At 34.8% G+C, this 21,090-nt stretch overlaps 4 protein-coding genes across 12 annotated transcripts in view; all 4 read left to right on the forward strand.

Annotated features, from left to right (window-relative positions):
* Positions 1-5,046, forward strand: part of LOC140053847 (androglobin-like) — a 53,460-nt gene extending 48,414 nt beyond the window's left edge. For 7 of the 9 annotated variants that reach the window (XM_072098560.1, XM_072098558.1, XM_072098564.1 and 4 more), the window contains 7 exons: positions 161-272; positions 1,057-1,143; positions 2,747-2,937; positions 3,080-3,263; positions 3,692-3,818; positions 3,931-4,120; positions 4,202-5,046. In XM_072098560.1, coding sequence (XP_071954661.1) covers positions 161-272; positions 1,057-1,143; positions 2,747-2,937; positions 3,080-3,263; positions 3,692-3,818; positions 3,931-4,120; positions 4,202-4,411 — 1,101 coding nt within the window. In that variant the 3' untranslated portion in view covers positions 4,412-5,046. The remainder of the gene's footprint in view (positions 1-160; positions 273-1,056; positions 1,144-2,746; positions 2,938-3,079; positions 3,264-3,691; positions 3,819-3,930; positions 4,121-4,201) is intronic. The other 2 variants (XM_072098559.1, XM_072098566.1) reach the window with 2 other exon arrangements.
* Positions 5,047-5,675: 629 nt separating this feature from the next.
* LOC140054159 (vacuolar protein sorting-associated protein VTA1 homolog) lies at positions 5,676-10,501 on the forward strand. Its single transcript, XM_072099046.1, has 7 exons — positions 5,676-5,789; positions 6,322-6,419; positions 6,517-6,653; positions 7,251-7,326; positions 7,736-7,841; positions 8,487-8,774; positions 9,426-10,501. Exons 1-7 carry the CDS (start codon positions 5,681-5,683, stop codon positions 9,566-9,568), a joined length of 957 nt encoding a protein of 318 aa, XP_071955147.1. The 5' UTR covers positions 5,676-5,680; the 3' UTR covers positions 9,569-10,501.
* Positions 10,502-11,931: 1,430 nt separating this feature from the next.
* Positions 11,932-16,173, forward strand: LOC140055309 (cation-independent mannose-6-phosphate receptor-like). Its single transcript, XM_072100617.1, has 3 exons — positions 11,932-12,093; positions 13,466-13,757; positions 15,855-16,173. The coding sequence occupies exons 1-3, from the start codon at positions 11,951-11,953 to the stop codon at positions 16,119-16,121; spliced, it is 702 nt and encodes a 233-aa protein (XP_071956718.1). The 5' UTR covers positions 11,932-11,950; the 3' UTR covers positions 16,122-16,173.
* A 794-nt stretch (positions 16,174-16,967) lies between these two features.
* The window catches only part of LOC140055308 (cation-independent mannose-6-phosphate receptor-like), a 51,106-nt gene continuing 46,983 nt past the window's right edge, over positions 16,968-21,090 (forward strand). Inside the window, exons 1-6 of the mRNA XM_072100615.1 lie at positions 16,968-17,207; positions 17,518-17,677; positions 18,496-18,664; positions 19,294-19,397; positions 19,865-20,149; positions 20,876-21,019. Of these exons, the coding sequence (XP_071956716.1) occupies positions 17,049-17,207; positions 17,518-17,677; positions 18,496-18,664; positions 19,294-19,397; positions 19,865-20,149; positions 20,876-21,019 (1,021 nt within the window). The 5' untranslated portion in view covers positions 16,968-17,048. The remainder of the gene's footprint in view (positions 17,208-17,517; positions 17,678-18,495; positions 18,665-19,293; positions 19,398-19,864; positions 20,150-20,875; positions 21,020-21,090) is intronic.

The following is a 21,090-nucleotide window of genomic DNA, read 5'->3' on the forward strand; positions in this document are numbered from 1 at the left end:
TCACATACTGAGTTACAGAGTTTAACCTATTTATGCAATATTGAGCCAGCTGGTAATCATACACTGTTTATGGCAGTGAAACAAACTAAAATCAGTAAAGTTATTGGAAGTAATTTAGTTACTGCAGTACATCTGATCCCTTAACCTGTTTTCTTAACAGCCCCATAAATACATTATCCAAGCCAAAGTTTTGCATAAGAGCTGGCCGTTATCTGAGAGTAGTTGGGCGTTTGTACAAGTACTGAAAGAACTTGAGAAACAGGAATTAAAAGGTAATAGTTTGATATTTGATAATCAACTTTAGTTAAAAAGTTCTTGTGTTTATCACTGTTTATTATTAAATTGTTCTTAATGTCCATGTTTTGCTCACACAATATTTAGTGTTAATTTATTATTATTTTATGTGAAATAAACTTGTATTCTAAAATTCTTCTAAAATTAACAAATTCTTACACCACAACTTAAAAGTTGAGGGCGCTGCATGACTACTACTTTTTGAATATTGCTCTGAAAAAGCTATTCTATCTGTTGACTTAGTTGTGTAGTGTAATCAAAATATTTGTCCCGTCATGGAAAACCATCTTTTACTGTTTTCATTATTGTAAAGTTTTTTCTTCACTAATTGACTATCTGTGTGTGCTTTTGAATATGTTGTAATACTAATAGTGCATAAACTTCAATTTTACCTAAAATCGATGCTTGTTTATCTATAAAGCTCTGTCTACACTATCAAACTAGTTTGACAAATTAGTGTGATGTGCCCAAATATGGCAGTAATATGCCAAAATATGGTAGTGATATGACATCATCGTGTCCATATATGGCCACATCACATTTTTTTGTCACATAAAGTTTGATAGTGTAGACAGAGTTTAAGAAAACAATGAAATAGAACAAAGAGAGTTGAACGAAATTAAACATTTATTTATAAATTAATTTTTTTATTCATCCTAAAACTATTTCCTTGTTTTTCAGAGGAATCAAATATACTTAAATTTTATTTTAAACATGTGTTTTGTTTGCTGTGATTTGTTGTTTTTATTTCTGCATGCTTAGTTGATCGACCAATTATAAATGATGTACCAGATGAAGACATAAACAAAGCACAGGAATTAACGCTACCTTCTATTACGACAAGAAAAGGCAAATTTTAGAATAAAAAATCAACCAATGACAGCTTATAAAACACTTCATTCAAAATAGATTTCTTCAGCTTTTTTGCAATAGCATCTTTATCATTCATTGCTCTTTATATTATATTTAACAAAAATAAGGCCTAAAGCTTGGTTCCCACTACACAACACGAGGACACAACGCAAGTGAGTTGACCAATGACAAACGACTGTTTGAATATTCCATCACTTGTGACTGGTCAACATTGCGTTACGTCCTTGTGTTGCGTCTGTAGGGGAACTAAGCTTTAAACAACTTATTTGTTTACTGCCAAATGTACCCTTGTTTTTTCTTAAAAACGTCATTTGCAGAAATAATAATAATTGCATAAGTTTTCCTAAATATTGTATATTTTCATACTTCTACAAATTGTTAGTAACCATTTGTCCATTCAAAATTTAAATTTGGCAGCACAGCAAACTAATTTTTTTTAGGCAAATATTCATCGGTGGGAGAGAATTAACTCTTAAGCGACTTTGGCTCTGGCTTATTTTAAAAAATTATTATTTAGTTTTTGAACTCATTCGTCCATTCAAAATTAAAATTTGGCAGCAAACTACATTTTTTTAGATTCTTTGGTGGTAGAAAATTAACTTTTTAGCGACGTTGTCTGGAGCTTTGGCCAATGCAAAGAAAGAGGCCAAAACATGGTTTCTAATTGGAGGAAACATTCTAAAGGATAATGTTCAGTTGGGTCCACCCAAACTGTGGTCTTTGGTCTCTAATTAGAGGGAGTAACTAATAGTAAAAGATAGGGGAATCTCCAGTGCCCTGGTAGTGGTGGTCCTTAATTAGAGGGGTTCCTTAATTGGGATGAGACCTGTATAGACGTTTGATAAACATCTAATATTACACCACTTATAGTATGCAGTAACACACTTGTGTATTTTTATAGTCTTACTTTAATGCTTATTGTTTCAGTCTGTTCTTTTTAATCACATAGATGGCTACAAATTACAATTAGTAATGCACATTAGTTTTAGTATCTTGCTTTTTATTTCAACACTTGAATAAAATAAAAACAAACACAGTATACTATAAAATCATTTACAATATTAAAATTAGTTGTGGCTATTACATAGTTAGTACACTGCACGTGGTTATTAGTTAAAGCACTTTTAGAATACACACATGAAATTTCACCTCACCAAATAATATAAATAAAACCATACAATGAAATATATGCTGGCTTTACACAGGAATTGTCTGCACAGGTGTGGTCAACACATACAATGGCTTCCATCCTCCCCTAAGGTTCTCTCAGTGCCACACTCAATAGTTTGTCAACATTGTGGTAACCTCTACTCTTTCTGCACAGGTGTGGACAACACATACAACGGCTTCTATCTCTCCTAAGGTTCTCTCAGTGCCACACTCAGTAGTTTGTCCACATTGTGGTAACACCTACTCCTTTTGCACAGGTGTGGACAACACATACAACGGCTTCCATCTCCCCTAAGGGTCTCTCAGTGCCTCTACTTTTTTGAGAAGTGAACTTTGTTCTATCAAGTGCACAAAGTGTGTTTGGTTGGTAGAAGGTAGGCTTTAATACATTGTTTTATTTTACTTTCAGCTGTCAAAGACAGGCCTAGCACTCCAAAGAGTGATAAAGGCAGTTCTAGAACAGAGAAGAAGAAGGGAAAAGATAAAGGGAAAGAAAAGGATAAAGACAAGGAGAAAGGAAGCTCAAGACCATCTTCTCAACAATTTGATGTTACCAAACCAAACTGGACATTAAGAATTGTGCTTGACCAGACTCCAACAGTCAGTGATGTTATAATACTTGATCTTTAAGAGACAACAAAATAACGACTATACCATTACATTTCTTTTGTATTTTCCGACTTCACTAAGCACTATTAACAACAAAATTCAACATCAATTTTTTAATTCATTTTTCTCGCAGGAAGAGGTTGAAATAAAGAAGGACACAGAGCGGCAGGATCAGATCCGAGCGATGAAGCAAGCATGGGAAGCAGCAGAACCGGGAAGAGCTGCTAAGGCTAGAGCTGCCAGGGAGAAGTTCCTTAAGGAGAACATGATCAAAGTAGAAGAACCTGTTGATGCGGCCCCAGCTGCTGCTGCAGATGGTATGTGGCAAAGATCTCATAAAACTCAAGCCCAAGGGGATTCAAGAGTTTGAAGGAACCCCTTTTTTCCTATAATACTTTTTCAAAATAGCAGGAGAAATGATAGTAAATAGGCCTAAATATTGCGTTTACTGCCCCTCTTGAAGGAAAAAAAACCCTTGTAAAAATCCTAGTTGCAAGCTTGAAACTCTACTAGCATGTTTTCCTTAAAATGTGTGCAAGACCTTATTGCACAATGTGGTTTGTTTGTGAATATTAGAACTATGGGTGCCTGTGTGTGATAAATCAATCAAATCAAAGTCTAGTTAAGTTGTCTATAGTTGCTGTACTTCTAAATTGTACTGTAAAACATAATGCTAATTTTGTACCATTATTAGATTCTGAATTTGGATGAACTAAATGAAATAAGACGTATCCTTTCTTTTCAGGTGAAACAGATATAGCATCCACTGAGGTGGAGCAGATGCCGTCAGAAGCTATTCTGACAAATGAACCTCCACCCCCTCCTCCCCCAAAAGAGGTGTTGAAGACCGTTGACCTAACTCCTTATCAAAGGTACTGGTATAGACTTATATGCATTGTTTTCCCGATTTATTTTTGCATCCAACTACAGTAATATTTTTTAGTGGTTTGTAATATTTAATATTTGCTTTCTCTGTTTAATCAGACCACCAAATTTTACTGGATCGCCAAGATTGAAAGATGACGAGGAGGTTGCTAGGCAACAGGAGGAGAAGATGACCCAGATTCAGAAATATCGAACATTCCGTGAGGCACTTTGTCAAAGCCGGGAAGAGGACCGCATACAAAGAAACAACGCAAAAGAGAAACAACTTTTAGAGTGTATACGACTTCAAGTAAGAAGAATTAAATTACGTTTTATTAAGTTTTTTTTTTCATTGTGAAGTTTTGCTTAATTTCTATCATTTTATCTCCAGACGGAATTGGACGAAAGACGACGAAAGTTGAATGAACCGAGAGAAGGTTATCGTCAAAAATTTCTTGATGCAGAACGCAAACGTCTTGAGGCCATTGCCGCTGAGGAAGCTGCTCTGAAAGCTGAAGCAGAGAAAAGATCGCCCTCTCCAAAAGGAAAAAAGAGTCCTAAAGGAAAGAAAAGCCCCAAAAAGAGTGGAAGGAAAAAATAAATAATAGTATTGGTGCTGTTTTAAACTTTGTATACACTATCATTTTGACCAAAAAAAAAGTGTGATGTGCCCAAATATAGTAGTGATATGACATCAATATGTCCATATATGGGCACATCACAATTTTTTGTCACACAAAGTGCAGACAAAGCTTTAGTTTTTGTTTATATTGTACTACAATTGAACCCCTGTTAAGGGCTCACCTTTGAGACACAAAAAAGTGTCTTTTTATAAGAGGGTTAGAGTTGGTGGCTCTCTACATGCTACCTTAGTCTCCATCTCACACATTGTGTACTGATGCACTTTAAACTGAGCCAAATAAATTGTTAAAATACATATTTTAAAACATATTTATTGTATATAATTCAGGTGTACACATATCTGATTGAATAACTTTAAAAAATGTGTCCTTTAAGATTTTAAAAATGCTTAAATATATCCGTCCATATTTATAATTGTTTCACTAAGAATATAAATAATACAGTTGTGTACAGATTTGTGTGTTCCTAGTGTTGTTATGTTACCACGGTAACATAATGTCATAAGATTTATACCAAATATGAGTTTATTCCGTCCATATTTATTCAATATTAATATTGTATAATTATTATCTTAATATTTAAAGAAGTTTAAAAAATGCTATACTTTTCGTTTTATTGTAAATATAAAATGTTGATATTTTGAGAAAAGGAAGCTAAATAAATATTGTTTGTATTGAAAACTGTTGGTGTTACTTTTATTCATTGCAAAAATATTTTACATTACTATTTTGTATTGAATATTAATGAAATTACTTCATACAAATAATTATTATGAGTAATGCAATTTATACCATATATAGTAACATAATTAAGAAAACTTATCTTCAGCATGGACAAACATTTCTTTTTTATTTATCTAATTTACAAGATACAGAGATAACTTTATTGTCAAATAGTTATCAACGAAAGATTTGAAATTGGTTTTTCTCATGGCAACTTAATATATAAATAGAACAAAATCAGTAAAATGTTAAAACACAAAGTAAAATACACAGTACAGTAAAATATGTACAGAGAGGATAAATGTCGGCTGTGAAAAGTCTAAGTTTCTATTGATATTGTGGAATTTTATTTTTATATGCCCATGTTCCATACAGATATACCTAGTGAGCCATTGGATAAACATTGTCTAAAAATGTAAGTATTTTTCGATGGCTGTGGGAGAGGGAATCCCTGGGCCTCGTTTTCGATTAAATTTAGAATGACGTCATTCTCATGAGTTTTAAAGATGGCGAGCGACTTGGACATAACTGTACCGGATTGTTATAAACAAGTTAGACCGTATATTCTAATCGCAAAGGAACATGACACAAGGGACCCGATTGTATCATATTATGGTATAGTATTTTGATACATTTCAGACGCCTTACAATCATACATTTTGTAATATTTGCTTTAGAAATCACACTTCAGTTAGGCCCAACTCACAGGACAGCAGCACAACCAACGACCGGAACGGGCACGGACGGCAACGCCCGGACCGGCTCACTGAGTCGTTATCGGTCTACACTATTTTATTATAGTACGTTAACAGGACCCTCTATTTATACGTAATCTATGGCCGGTAGTGCCTGGTAGTAGGTTCATGATATAAAATATATTCTTGCATTTTTTAAGTAACACTAACACAGTCAAATAAATTTAGAATTTTAGGTAGGGTAGGGAGGCCAACTACTACTAGGCCTAGGTCTAGAGTTTAATTCTACAGTCAAGTCAGTGATTTTAATTTGGTTTACTGCATGTGCCAAACAACAATTCGCGTCAACTGTGTTACGTAACGCGTTACTGATTAGTGCTTAAAAGCATTTTATGATAAAACGCCAAAAATGGCCAAGTAGTATTTTAAATTATTTTATTTGTTTCCTTCAGCTAGACGTTATGCAATGGAAACAGCTATGCAAATGAAACAACCAAGATCTCCAGAAACCAAGGCATTTTTGTTTGGTCTGATGGATGTCTTAGAAAAGGTAACTGGGACAAAATGACCACTTGAAAAGTAATAGGTTGGGGGTGGCTGTTGATGTATTTTAAAGTACAGTACTTTATAATGCTCTCTATTTTCAGTGTAAGAAAACTATTCAAGACGCTGGAAATGATGAAGTCGTGTCAAGTGACGTCGTAGGATCAGTTCATGTCGAGAATTACGCTATAAAAATATTTCTTTTTGCCGACAATGAGGACAGAGCCTCTAGGTTCAACAAGTGAGTAATAAATACTTTTACGTTTATGATAAATACCAAAGATTGAATTTAACACATTTTATAATTACCACAATTGACACATTTAATTTGATTAAAACACAGAAATTACATTATATTAATAACATTCAGGCCCAGAGATAGAAGGTTTTATGGTTCACTTGAACCATATTGTTGAGCGACATTCACCATGTACAGTAGGTATACTCCACTCTTTGATGATTCCACATTCCTGGTTCAAGTATATGAAAGGCCACAAATAAATGTCATTATGGCATCAGCATTAATATAACAATAATAGCCCACTTCCATATCTAACTAGTCTGATAAATTCTTAATTGTTTCGTCAACCATGATTTTCACCTCCAACTAACGTTTTCAATCTTGCTGCTTAAATTTTGTTGTAGATTTTTCTAATTGTTTGTTTTGATGTTTTTAATTAAAGGCATTTTCTAAAAAAATCCTCAATCCAGCTTTTTTGACTGAGCACTACAGATTTTTATTTGACTTAGTGAATTGTTTTGAAATGTTTAAAGTGAAATAAAGATACCAAGATATATATTTCTGTAATTGAATTATTTATTAATAATTCATTTTCAGAAACACAGTCAAATCATTTTACAAAGCAGGATTACTCTTTGATATTATGCAAACTTTTGGTGAATTATCAGATGAGGTAAGTTTAGCATAGCTCCTATCACTGAGAACAACCTGTGTGAATAAATATTTCTTTAAATTTGCCAAGATTTTTTCTAATGACAAATTACAACTCCACTCCCAAAGAATAAGACTTTGTTTATGTAGAGCATCTTGTATATGTTTGTCTCTTGTGAACATGATAGCCACCTTTAAGGATAGTGAATGAATTTGCTTATTTTTATCCTTGGCAATTTACCTAAATATATAAAAACACGACAAAACAAAGGTGTCCCCTTTAGAAAGGATGTACATGTAGTGTAAAAACAATCAGTATCTCCCTTTGTTTTTTTTTTTATTTAGAAAATGTCCCCTTAATAGAGATGTCCCAAAGGAGGGGTTCCTCTATACTTTAATATGACTCAATAATAATAATAACTTTCTTTTAGTTGGCAACAAATAGGAAATATGCTAAATGGAAAGCAACTTACTTAAATAACTGTTTAAAGAAAGGAGAAACACCGCACCCAGGACCTTTGGATGAAGAGGGTGGAGGTAACGTATACAAACAAACCTATTCACTATTTTACTTTATTATTTCCATTTTAATTGGCAAAATGAATTGACTATTGGATCTTTTGCTTATTTTATTTTGTATTTCAAATGAGATCCAGCCACTGATACCAAAGATTGTATAGCGGCGCAAGATAGGTAACTGTTGCCAAGCTCCTATCTTATAACACTACGCGCCCAGTAAATCCATGGACGCCATTTGGGCGGACAGAGGTTTATTATTGTGATTTAAATGTAAATGGTTTAAATTTTGCGGTCCGCCTCGAAGTATCTGTGGTTAACCATCTTGAGGATTGATTCATAGAAAAGGGAAGAAATTATGTAAACGAAGTAAAATAAAAGTTTCTTTGGGATCTGGACACTTTACGATTAAGTCTGTGTGTTTACATTGAAATGCCTGGTTAGATAACTTCGTTCCTTGACCGAAACATCGTACGAAATTGCCTTGACAACGACTTTATTCCTGTTCAAATTTGTCTGCCGGAATGGCGTCCATGGATTACAAACGTCTCACCCAGTTACCTATCTTGCGCCAGCCACTGATACCCACAACATTGTCATTTTTTAGTAATTTGCCTTTAGATTTACTGTTAATGGATAGTTAATTAATTTATGTTATTTTTTCAGTGGGTGCACCAGTATATTCACAACCTCCAAATACCCCAGCAGATGGTGTCGCACCGCCACCAGCTGGTTTTGCTCCCTCAACACAAACATACCCTCCACCACAGCAACCAATGTACCCTCCCCCTCATCAACCTGGACCATCCTACCCTCCCCAAGCCCCATCTGCAAGTTACCCTCCACCTGCCAGTAACTTAATGCCTCCTGGAGCTCACGCCCCGCCCACAACTCCTGAACAGTCGGGTGGACAGATTGGGATACCAGGACCCACGGACCAATCAACTAGCGGTGGTGAGTAAAGTTAAGCTCTGTCTAAACTATCACAACTTGTTTGACAAAAAAAGTGTGATTTGCCCAAATATTGTAGTGATATGCCCAATATGGTATACAGTATCATGTCCTTATATGTGTACATCACATTTTTTTGTCACATAAAGTTTGATTGTTTAGACAATGCTTTAGACACTTATTAATTCAATAACAAATAAAGCGAAACAAATAAAGCGCTCAAAAACCGAGCTGACTACTTGTCAAAAATGCAGAAAGCAACAATAATATTTATATTTCAGCTCATACTGAAGACACAGATAACTTAATATTTGAATAAACTCTTGTGGTGATAATGACATCAATATATTATCAATTTTGTTTTAAATTGGCATGGCATGTTCTCTGTTGATATACCTTTAAAAAAAATTCAGGACGATTACTTGAAAATTGCGAATTTTGTTATTATACTAAACGAAAAAACAAATATATCAAGAGAAAGTAATGATTATAATTGGCATATAGCCAAGAAATGAACAATTGGGGAATAGCACCCTAGTTCATACTGTACAAAGTGAAATACCTGAAAAGGTATAATATAAAATTATAAATCAATATTATGTTAAAATGCCTTTTTAACTAGTTTAAAGTACTGTGATGTATCTTTTTCTACAGTTCAACTTTCTATCTCTGACTTTGCCAAAGCGCAAAAGTTCTGCAAGTTTGCCGGGAGTGCTTTACAGTACGAAGACGTTCCAACAGCCGTTGAAAATTTAGAGAAAGCTCTACAATTATTAAAAACAGGAAAAGTAGATTAAAAGTGTAAATTATTAAGCAGAAAAATAATGTATATAGTTGTTATAAAATAAATATTGTTCATAGGTATAAGGAACCATGTACAAATTATTTTACTTGCTGCAGTTACTGCAGTAATTAGATTTTTTCATTGGAACAATGATTTTCAAGGCACGTAAATGCAAAGTAGTTTGACCAATGACAGTTTTGATAGTCCGTCGCTTGTGATTGGTCAAATTACTTTTGTTGCGCTTGCGTCCTTGCGTTGCGTCCTAGTGGGAACCAAGATTTATATTTAACAAAAGCTTACAAGAATTAAAATATAAAATTTTATATTAAAATATAACTGCCTTATGTATCTTTTACTCATTCACTAATTCAACTAAATATTATATTATTTTCATATTTTGGGATTTTGCGTGTAGAAAAAAAAGTAATTAGGGGGTAATCTTGGGCCCCTCTCCCTAAAAAAGTCCCCTGAATAACAGTGGCCCATGGAGTTATACCTCCATGTGAGTGGCCGTATGTGTAAAAAAACACAATACTTCTCTCGTTTTACGGACAAGTGTCCTAAAATATGAGTGTCCCAAAGTACTGTAGAAGGTTCTCCTGCAGTATGCATTTTTTTCTTCATTCATTCTAACAATAGCTTCTTTAACTGTAAATAAAGTTAAAATAATTTTTTGTTTAAAAAAAACGCGTCAAAGTTAAGATTGTTCAGATTGCTCTACTCAGATTTTTAATCTAATTAGTCTAATTCCTGTGTCGTGCAATAAAACTTGTCGAAAATAAAATGTGGTGTAAAGTGCATTCAACTCATTACTTGGTCGTTCGTTTACTTCACACATGCGTCCTTCTAAACTTGGTTCCCACTAGCGACGCAACGTAACGCAATCTACGCAACGTAAGAAAATGCCCTTCCAATCATTGTGTTTTCCCCCGCCTGCGTGAAATCAAACCTGCGATTTTGCAGCACTATTGCGTCGTCGGTTCTCACTTGTGATTACGCAATACAGCACTTTACGTCAATACGTCGTTACGTTGCGCCTTGCGTGGGAACTATCGCTTAAAGCGTGGTACCCACTAGAACGCAGCGACGTATCGACGCAATAGTGCTTCAAACATCGCAGGTTTGATTTCAAACACAATTATTGGAAGGGCATTTTGCGTAGGTTGCGTTACGTTGCGTCGCTAGTGAGAACCAAGCTTTAACGGTGAGCGGAAAACCACGTAGCAATTGTCCCACGTAGAACCTGTATCTATTATCCTCAGAGCATGGACCTATAAATGAATTTATAGGTCCATGCTTAGAGGAAACCGCCCGTCCGCTCCGTGCTTTGTGTAAATGGTAATAAAACGTGGTTCCCACTAGAGACGCAACGCAAGGACGTACGCGCAACGCAAGCGAGTTGACCAATGACCGGCCACTGTTCCGTAACCCATCGCTGGTGATTGGTAAAATCCTTGCGTTGCGTCGCTCGAGGGAACCAAAGCTCAAGGAATAACATAGATTCTATATTTTAATTACCGTTACGTGTATATGAACATTATTGGAATGGATGGAACAACTTAACTTGACTTGAGAAAATCACCCCGTCCTTTTTTTTTAGCATACTAGTCCTATTGGTTCCATTCGGTGAACTAAAGATGAAATGTTCTTTATTTTGACTCGACTTAATTCGGCTCGTGAAAGTATTTAATCAGCTCTCACCTTATAGCATTATTTGTACAATTGCATTATAATTATCATTCAATTCCGTAGTATTGCTCATCCATTCATTTTTACCATTCCTTATTAATTATAGAACTCCTCATTTGAATAAAAAAAAAAACAGAACCAAAATATATTAATTATTCCGGCCCCATGTCTGAATTAAAGTTTCTTAATTTATTATATGTTATTGATAATTTTCGTTCCATATGCGTTTTTTCAATTGAAAGAAATGAAAGAAAGAAATGAAAGAAATTGGTCATAGCTTAAATTAAAATTTTTTTTATAATTATTTTGGCGGAACATGCAAGCAGAATAAGCAGCAGAAGTATTTTTTTGTTATAATCGGGAGAACGGTCTATAATTGGCCGGCTAATCAATGAATGACGTCAATCAATATCTTTAGGCAATTTTCAATTTCATCTTATAGTATCTTACAGTCATAAACGATTTTTTATATTTTCTTCGTTTTTAAAGATTTTAATTAACCAATAAAATATCATCCGTTTACATAATAGATTATTATATTTATTTAAAAACATTTAATTAGGGCTACTAACTAGAGGGCGGACCTATTGGAAACAAAATCCCAACAATCGATCACATGTTGGTGGTGGTGGCCTTGACATTTAATATTATCACGTGTGTGACATAATTTCACGTGACCATTTATCGAATTCTTTTTTTCATAACAATGGCGTTTCGTCCGGAGGTAGTTCACGGAAATTGTTCATTAATATTGTTTTTATTCATTATTATTTGTTTAACAATTAATGAAACACATTCAACTACACAGTGCATGGCAGGAAAATATGATCTGACGCCAATAAGTGCATGGTAAGCGAATATAAATTATCTAGGCCTGGATAGATAGCCTAGGTACTCAGCTGAAAAGTTTGGAGGTGAACGAAAGTGCTGCAGTAGCGGGTGAATCCAGTAGCGCCGATACAATAGGCTGATGCCTAGCTAAGCCTGCTCTTTGTTTTGGTTCGGAGGCCTAAGCCTAGTCTAGTGTATGTTTTGTGAATTAAAGAACTAGTAGGCTAACTACTAGGCCTACAATACATTAAAAGCGTTTGTTACACACTGTGTATCATCACTGTATTGTGTGTGTGACTGTGTACTACTACTAGTTATATTGTTATTTTAATAATTCTAGGTAGGTTTACAGTATTATAGGGGTAGTTAGGCCTATTATCATGATACCAAAAGGGTGTGTAGAAAGCGACGACCTCGAATTGAACGACCCCAACGACCTGGGCGACCTCGAATTGGACGACCTAGAATTGGACGACCCATAACACGAAACTGACGACCCCTATAGCCTAGCCGTGTGGTATAACATCCCGAAGCCGAACATAGCCAAAGATCTTTAAACCATACCTTATATAATACTCGCAAGCAAGCAATTGATTGAAAAAATACAGAATATCGCCATTTCATACTGAATGTGTCGACACGAACAAACGAACAGATATGGAACGCCAAGAGTGCATCATTAAAACTGCATTCGACATATTAAAAATAAATTAAAAAGAAAGAAATATTATACATTACATGGTTAAACCATGGACGTATAATTACATCTGGTCTTCTTATAACGAACACTATAGGCCTACCAAGCAGCGTGTTGCGAACATGTGCATGGGGGGAGGGCCATAAGAAAAGCTTTACATTTCACACATGCATTGTATACGGTCAAACCTTCTCACCCGCCGCTGAAAAAGGGGCCGTTTTGACCTGGTATTTCGTGTGCTAATCGGATCGAATGCAGTTTTAATGATGCACTCTTGGCGTTCCATATCTGTTCGTTTGTTCGTGTCGACACATTCAGTATGAAATGGCGATATTTCTGTATTTTTTCAATCAATTGCTTGCTTGCGAGTATTATATAAGGTATGGTTTAAAGATATTTGGCTATGTTCGGCTTCGGGATGTTATACCACACTTAGGCCTAAGCTAGGCTAGGGTCGTCGGTTTCGTGTTATGGGTCGTCCAATTCTAGGTCGTCCAATTCGAGGTCGTTGGGGTCGTCCAATTCGAGGTCGTCGCTTTCTACACACCCGATACCAAAACCATACATAAGGGCTACGTTTATGAATCTTCATTGACATTAGCATAAAACCACTAGCCTATTCCTAGTGTATTTTCCTGAAGCTTGTATGTATTTGTTGTAAATTGGCTTATTTTTGTTTCATTTCATTTTCAGGGATATTTGGCACCTAAAAACTAAGATTTCTGACAAACCGGTCCATTTCTCAATCAACCCATGCGGTAGCTTACCAAATGGCATATGTAGCAGTGAACACGTTTCAATCTGTATGAGTGATGACACAAATACTGCCACAGTAATAGGAAATTTTTCCGAAACATTAGAGCCAAAGACATTTGAGCATAAAGGAGGCTTTCGATTGGATTTCCAAGGCGGCATTTGCCCATCAGCCTCAGGATCCAAGAGGTTCTACAACACCAGTATAAACTTCAAATGTGGTAATAGCCTTGTAAGTATGGTTTATTCAAGGATTGATCATAGGCGGGTTCAAGGAGCATATGTTCCAACCCTCCCGATTTATTCGGGAGTCTCTCAAATTTTAACATCATCTCCCGGTCTCCTGAATTTCAAATATATCTCCTGGTTTCACACATGTTTCTATAAAATTCAGTATTATTGTATTAAAAAGGGCCATAGAAAATCAGTTTTCCCACAAAAGTTAATATTAAAAATTAATTTAATCATCACACATCGTACGTACCATCATCGTAAATGATACAATGAACAATTGATAGCATTGATAGATTGTATAGCGCCACTTCTTAATAGTTGATAGTGCGATATTATACAACGCGAGCGTCGTGTGTCTACAATAAAAAGTTTTTAATTATAATTTACGCACTAGGTGCATATGTTGAACATTGGTGGCGATAGACTTCACAGTCCTTAACTTTGGTGGCAGTATACTCTCCCGATTTTTAATTCATTTCGGTTGGAACATTTGAAGGAAGCCCATCCAGCCTGTGTACTTGAAGAAAATTTTTATAATCTACACACAAAAATTGGACACTTTATGCCATTTATGTAGGCCTTGGGAGGAGTTTGCTGTATACAGTGTTAAACCATTATGAAAGTATCCCCTTAATAGAGGTGTTTCCCGGCATTCTAAAGTAGAGGTGCTATTGTAACTGAATAATCTAGTTTCCTAAATGGTCTGTCTACATGGACAAGTCTAGAGAAAACTCAAATTGACCGCCTTTTTAAACTACAAAAACGTGCACTTCGGATTTGCGCGGGAGAATCATTTAGAGCCCATACAAAATTACTTTTTAAAAGATTTAACGTTTTAAACATTTATGATTTAAATAAATTACAAGTTGCCTCATTTATGTACCGTTTATCTAACAATTTACTGCCTTCACATTTTAATGCTTTATTTACAAGAATTGACGAACGCCATTCCTATAAAACCCGATCCTCTGTTAACAATTATATCCTTGATAATTTAAATGTTAAGGCTCGACGATTTTCTATGTATTATTTTGGTCCCAAACTTTGGACTTCACTCTCAAATGAACTTAAACAGAAATCTTCCTTTTCTAGTTTTAAATCTAATTTCAAACACAAAATGGTGTCAGAATATGCTACATAAATTTTCGCCGATCTTTTATCCTTATTTATTTGGTGGTGATACATGGCATTAAATCCTTCACCCTGGTATTCAATAATCTCCGCTACATTGTATCGTTATACTTGTTATTATACCATATTTAATTATATTTCATATTGTACTCTAATTGTTATCATTATCCCTTTTATCATATATTATATAATTGCCTGGTTTATCTTAACTTCTATAATTTAAATTTTTTTTTATTTCTTTATTTTATGTACTTTCACTATTATATATTTATATTTTAGTCTACTCTGTAGCAATGTTAGTATACTTAGGCATACGGGAGTCACGACTTAAAGTTCAGTGAACTTACTGTGACTTCCATCCACCCACATTTAATATATGTTATGTTATGTAAATGTAAATGATATATATATATATATATATAAGTGAGTGGAAAAAATAAATAAACGAAACGAAACGAAACGAAACGAAACACTATCAAACTTTATGTGACAAAAAATGTGATGCGCCCTTATGATGTCATATCACTACTATGTTTGGGTATATCACTACCATATTTGAGTCAAACTAGTTTGATAGTGTAGACAGAGCTTTAGGTTAAAACTTTGAGGTTGGTGGTGTATGACAAACAAGCAATATTTTTTTACGTTATTTAAAGATTTAGATGTCCCACATAATGCCTTTTTCATATCACGTAATAGTCACTTTGACCAAAACCTGGATCGAAAAAAAAAATGATTTACGTGAAAAAAATGTTATTTAAACCAAAAAATACCTAAATTTTCTGTTAGACAATTGTTTTTGGTTAAAATTAACTGTTTTGTTTGTCTTTTTACAGAAGTGAATAACTTAAAACTGCAAAATGGCCTATTCAAAGAATGATTTTATTAATCTTCATTTTTCATGTTTTTGGGGGACAATACATCTTTAATAATGAATTTAATAATTTATTAAATATTATTACAGGGTTCACCCATACTTTTAGAAAGTTCTGCGTGCAGTTTTTTCATTGAATGGCACACGACCGCTGCTTGCGATCGCGTCGATCATCAAGCGGTGAAGGAGAACAGGTGTTATCTTTATGACAACCAAAATAAGAAGCATGACTTCACGCCATTGGTGAAACAGTTTTCAGGGTACTTGGCAGTCTCCAATGGTGACTATGATTTCTACATTAATGTTTGTAGAAATATACAGGCTGGTAAGTTCTTTGTACTGCAGTTACTGCAGTAACCTACATTTTTTACTCCATGTATGATTTTTGTTTGTTTGATTTTTACTGTAGAAGTTTTATGAGTCAGTCTCTGCAATAAATAGTGTGTATGATTACTTAAAAAAAACTTTCTAAATAATTTCATAAATCGGGTTAAAAGAGTAAACAGGTGGCTGTGAAAAAGTTAATTTATACTGAAGGCGTAATTAGAGTACCCCCTCTGCAGGTTAACAACAACCACAGTTGAGAGCCTATGTGATGAGCACGAATAGTATACTGTACTAAAGCTTCAATATGCATATATTTAGGGTTTCACATCCTATCCGAAGGACAAGGCAATGATAGTAAAAAACATCTCTAAGAGGGTACAGGTCTTGAACTCTTTTGTCTCAGATTTAAGCCTGATTGCCTTTATGCCATATGGTGCTAAAGTATGTGACAAAAATATGTGATGTGTCCATATATATAGACATGATGTCATATCACTACCGTATTTGGGAATATCACTACCATATTTGGTCACATCATTGATAGTGTAGACAGAGCTTACAGTTCTTGAACCTTTAATATCTCATTTAAGTGTTAATTCCATTGTACCATTTTACTAGTTAACAAATTATATTAGGCATGGCCTTAAAGCTCTGTCTACACTATAAAACTTTATGTGACAAAAATATATATGAACATGATGATGTCATAGCACTACAATATGTGTGCATATCACTACTATATTTGGGCGCATTACAATTTTTGTCACATTAAGTTTGATAGTGTAGACCGAGCTTTAGTAATTACATTCATTAGAAGTATTTCTTGTTAGATGTATCTTGAAATAAAAAACAAATGTTTTCTAATTTGCAGAAGGGTCGACATCATCTTGTCCACAAGAGGCTGCTGCTTGTCGCATTGATAGTAGTGATGGTTCCGCGGCCAAAACAGCGTATAATATGGGCGCGCCGGTGGATCGAGAGTTTGTTCGTCTCAATGATAATAAATTCTCACTTTACTATGAGCACGCAGAAACAAATATCCCAGGATGTAATAATCACAACCCGTCTACGACGATTACATTCATATGCCCTAGAGAGGGGCCTAGAATTGGGGAGGTGAGCATTTTGTATGGCTTGATTTAGTTCAGTAGACCCAATAACGTGTGTTCCATGAATAGTGTCGGCTGTTTTAAAACATATATTTTCCTCCTTTGTTAAATGTGGAAGTGTCCTTTAATATGGGTGTCCTCTGAATGTGGGTTTCCCAAAGAAGGACTATACTGTATATGGGGTTAGAGGTCATAACATTTTAAAATCTACAGTATGCTATTAAAATTAGTTTCATTATTTTTTTGTTGTCAATTATGACATTATCACATTATCAATCTATTTTAGTTTTGAGATAAATACTTTTTTATTATTTCAGAGTCGAGCACCAGTTGTGACGTCTGATTACAACTGCCAATTTCAAGTTGAATGGCAGACTGAGTATGCATGTGAAACGGAGATGCTGACGTCGCACACCTGTGTTCTAGACAGCGACAAATACGGGATTGACATTGACTTGGCTCCTCTTCAAAAAGCAGGTTAGTTTCTGTTTCAAAATGTTTCTTTCGACATCATTACTGCCGAGAGACATAATATCCCGAAAGTGTAAAATTAAAACGGTATTGAAAATGAAAACTGGCTTTCATGTTCGCAACTGGTCATCTATTCATAGAAAGTACTTATAATATAAGGCAGTCAATATATGCCGAAAATAAAATTGATTCACACTTACAGATCATACTGAGTAATGTTTTAATTTTACAATCATTTGGGAAAAATAACTCTTCATTTAAACATACTAGCAAAATGTTAAGATATCTGTCGCGCCTTGTCTCTAGAATGCCCGCTTTGAATGAATGAAGTGACATGGCTTCTACATAAAGTTGGGTAATGAGTTCCTAAAGATATTTTATATAATTATTTAGAAAAATATATTACATTTTTAATAAAACGTTGAAGTAGGATATGACCAAGAAAGATTGGCAATTTTTAATTGGATAATAAACCAAATTGTGTCATGTTTAAAATGTCAGCTTATTTCCAAGGACCTAAATGGCATGGAACAAGTTGATCCCCCCCTCCCATATAAATCCTGTGTGGTGTCCTGGGTGTGCTAACCATGAAGATGTATCCTCATTTTTCATAATCCAAACACTGTTTTGAGCATAGTATAAAGCACTTTCTACACTATCAAACTTTATGTGACAAAAAATGTGATGTGCCCATGGACACGATGATGTCACATCACTACCATATTTGGGCATATCACCACCATATTTATTCACATCACTACCATTATTTGTTCACATCAATACCATATTAAGATTAATTCAGCATCTTATTCCTTCATTTTAAGCTGGTAGCAACTACCATGTGAAGACTACTGGATATGATTATTATGTGAATGTATGCGAAAATGCTTGTGATAGTAAACCAGACGCAGGTGTCTGCCAGCTTGCTACACCTGATGTTGATGCTGTCGAGAAAAATGCTGGAAGCTTTGGCAACAACCTTCAAACACTGAGGTATATGCAGACTTTAATTATATTAATATCCTGGATTTATATAGCGCCTAATGTTGTAAAACCTCTAAGCGCTGTACATAAACTAATACGAAAAAAGGAATTCCAACAATGGCAAAAAAAAAAAAAATCGTGGTAAGGGGATACGCCCTCGTAGCTAACCAGGGATTGGTCTAATTGAACCCCGGTCAGCACCAGTTATGTCTCGGTCATCCCGCTTATTTTCTCCAAAATATTTTTTACGTGATGATGTATAAATTTCTTTAATTTAGGCTCTACCACTAGGCAACTATAAGAACATGCATTTTCACAAAACAGGTTCCGTCCTCGTATCTGGAAAGCTTAGCTTATATCCATATTTCACTATAAAATGCAGATGCCAGAGATTGTATTTAGCGTCCTCTGTAGTTTGATGTACTTTTTAAAACTTTTTATAGGGCCCTCTCTCTTGTTTGACTCTACTTTCTAAATTCTCACATCCAACAAACACTTTGGTATCTAATTGTGTGCAGAATATCATTTCCCTCAATATCTGCATAGTGTTGCATCACGTTATTATTAATTAGAAAAGTTCCTTGTTTTCCATTCCCAAGTAAATAAGCATGTAAATTAACTAAGTTTCTTTTATTTAGTTATGTAGATGGGGAGCTGTCTCTCACATACAAAGGAGGGAATAAGTGTTCAAGCGGATTTGAGAGAACATCTGTGATTACATTTAAATGCAATGTAACTGCAGGTTAGTGTTGTATGAGCAACAGTACATTAGACAATTACATATTTCAGCATCTGATTCCTTCAGAATACAGAAAAATCTTCTTTCCCTATTAAGGAGATACTTTCCTGTGAAAGACTGAAGCTCTGTCTACACTATCAAACTTTATGTGACAACAAAAAAAGTGATATCATATCACTACCGTATTTGGGTATATCACCGCCATATTTAGGCACAGCACACTGTTTTTGTCTAGTTTGATAGTGTGAATATTGTTCACTTTCCTGTGAAACAAACAATGCTTGTTAAATTTGTTAAAAACTTTCCTGTGAAACAAATGATGGTCAATATATTTGTTAAAACTATGTCTGCCCCTATTAAGTGGTCACTTTCTTTATTAAAACTATGTCTAACCCCCACGCAGCTACCACTCTAAAATAATATGTACTTTATGCTTTATAACGTTGTACTTCGTTTTTATATTTCGCTAGATGTTGGCTCACCAACATTCATCACAGAGACTTCGTGCACGTACTTCTTTGAATGGCATACACGGTATGCCTGTCACGAGCACCCTACGTGTCAGGTTACCGTGGGAAAGAAACGATACGACCTTGGCTTACTTGATCAGGAAGGTAAAAATTGGGTCGCTCTGAACAGTGACGAGGTGGAGAGCGGTACGTTTATTCTGAACGTGTGTGACAAAATTGTACGAGACGAGACGAAAAATGTGGGGTCAACAAAATGTGGAACAGAAGACTCTGCCTGCTATATTGGTAAAATAATTAATATTCAAATAACAGCTGATTCTCAATAATGTATTTTTGTCCTGTATCATAAGGAAATTTGTGATTCAGCATCACATGTGCATCCCATGTGATGATGGGACCCTAACCAAACCATAACCATAGAATATGGTAAAATGATGCTTTAGGTAGTTTAATGGTTTAATGGTTTTAAATTTATATAGCACAAAATACAAATAGTCTCTATGCGCTGTTTAGCACAAGTGTGAAAATGAAAATGTTGATGTAAAATAAACCACGAAAATAGCCTAAGAAAACCGAATAAATTGACCAAGACAACAGAAAAAAAATCTCACATCATCACACTATTTCACTAACTTGTCAAGACAAGCTAGCTATTTATTCACAAGTGTCATAGTGATGTGAGCATCTGACTGTCCTGCCTAACAAACAATAAAATGTATAAGGTAGTGGCACTGATGTATTGACTGTCAAAAATCATGGTACTATGACTGAACCAGGATTTGAACCAAGGACCCTTGCATTATTTCACTAAATGCTGTAATTATACTGAAACAATAATAATAGTTACTTCTTATATAGTGCATGTAAGCAGGCTATCTCCCCAAGACATAAATTGAAGTAAAACAAGAAATGACAAAGTTGTTAGATAAATGACAAAGTTTGTTTAGAAAAGGAAATAAGTTTTTAATGTTTAGTAAATGATTTTACACACAAAAGTTTTTTTTTCTGAAGAGGGTTCTGATGTGAAGGACATTGGTGTGTTTAAATCATCACCTGTATTTGAGGACAATCATCTGACATTGAAATATACCAAAGGTGGACCATGTGACAACAAGAAACAGATCTCAACTATCATTACTTTTTCCTGTAGCCCAGGTAATATTTGTTTGTTATTTCATATGCATCCAGCTGTGAGTAAAATTCCAATTACAGGATGGATAAACTAT

Source organism: Antedon mediterranea, chromosome 7, assembly GCF_964355755.1.
Source record: "Antedon mediterranea chromosome 7, ecAntMedi1.1, whole genome shotgun sequence".
Taxonomy (NCBI): domain Eukaryota; kingdom Metazoa; phylum Echinodermata; class Crinoidea; order Comatulida; family Antedonidae; genus Antedon; species Antedon mediterranea.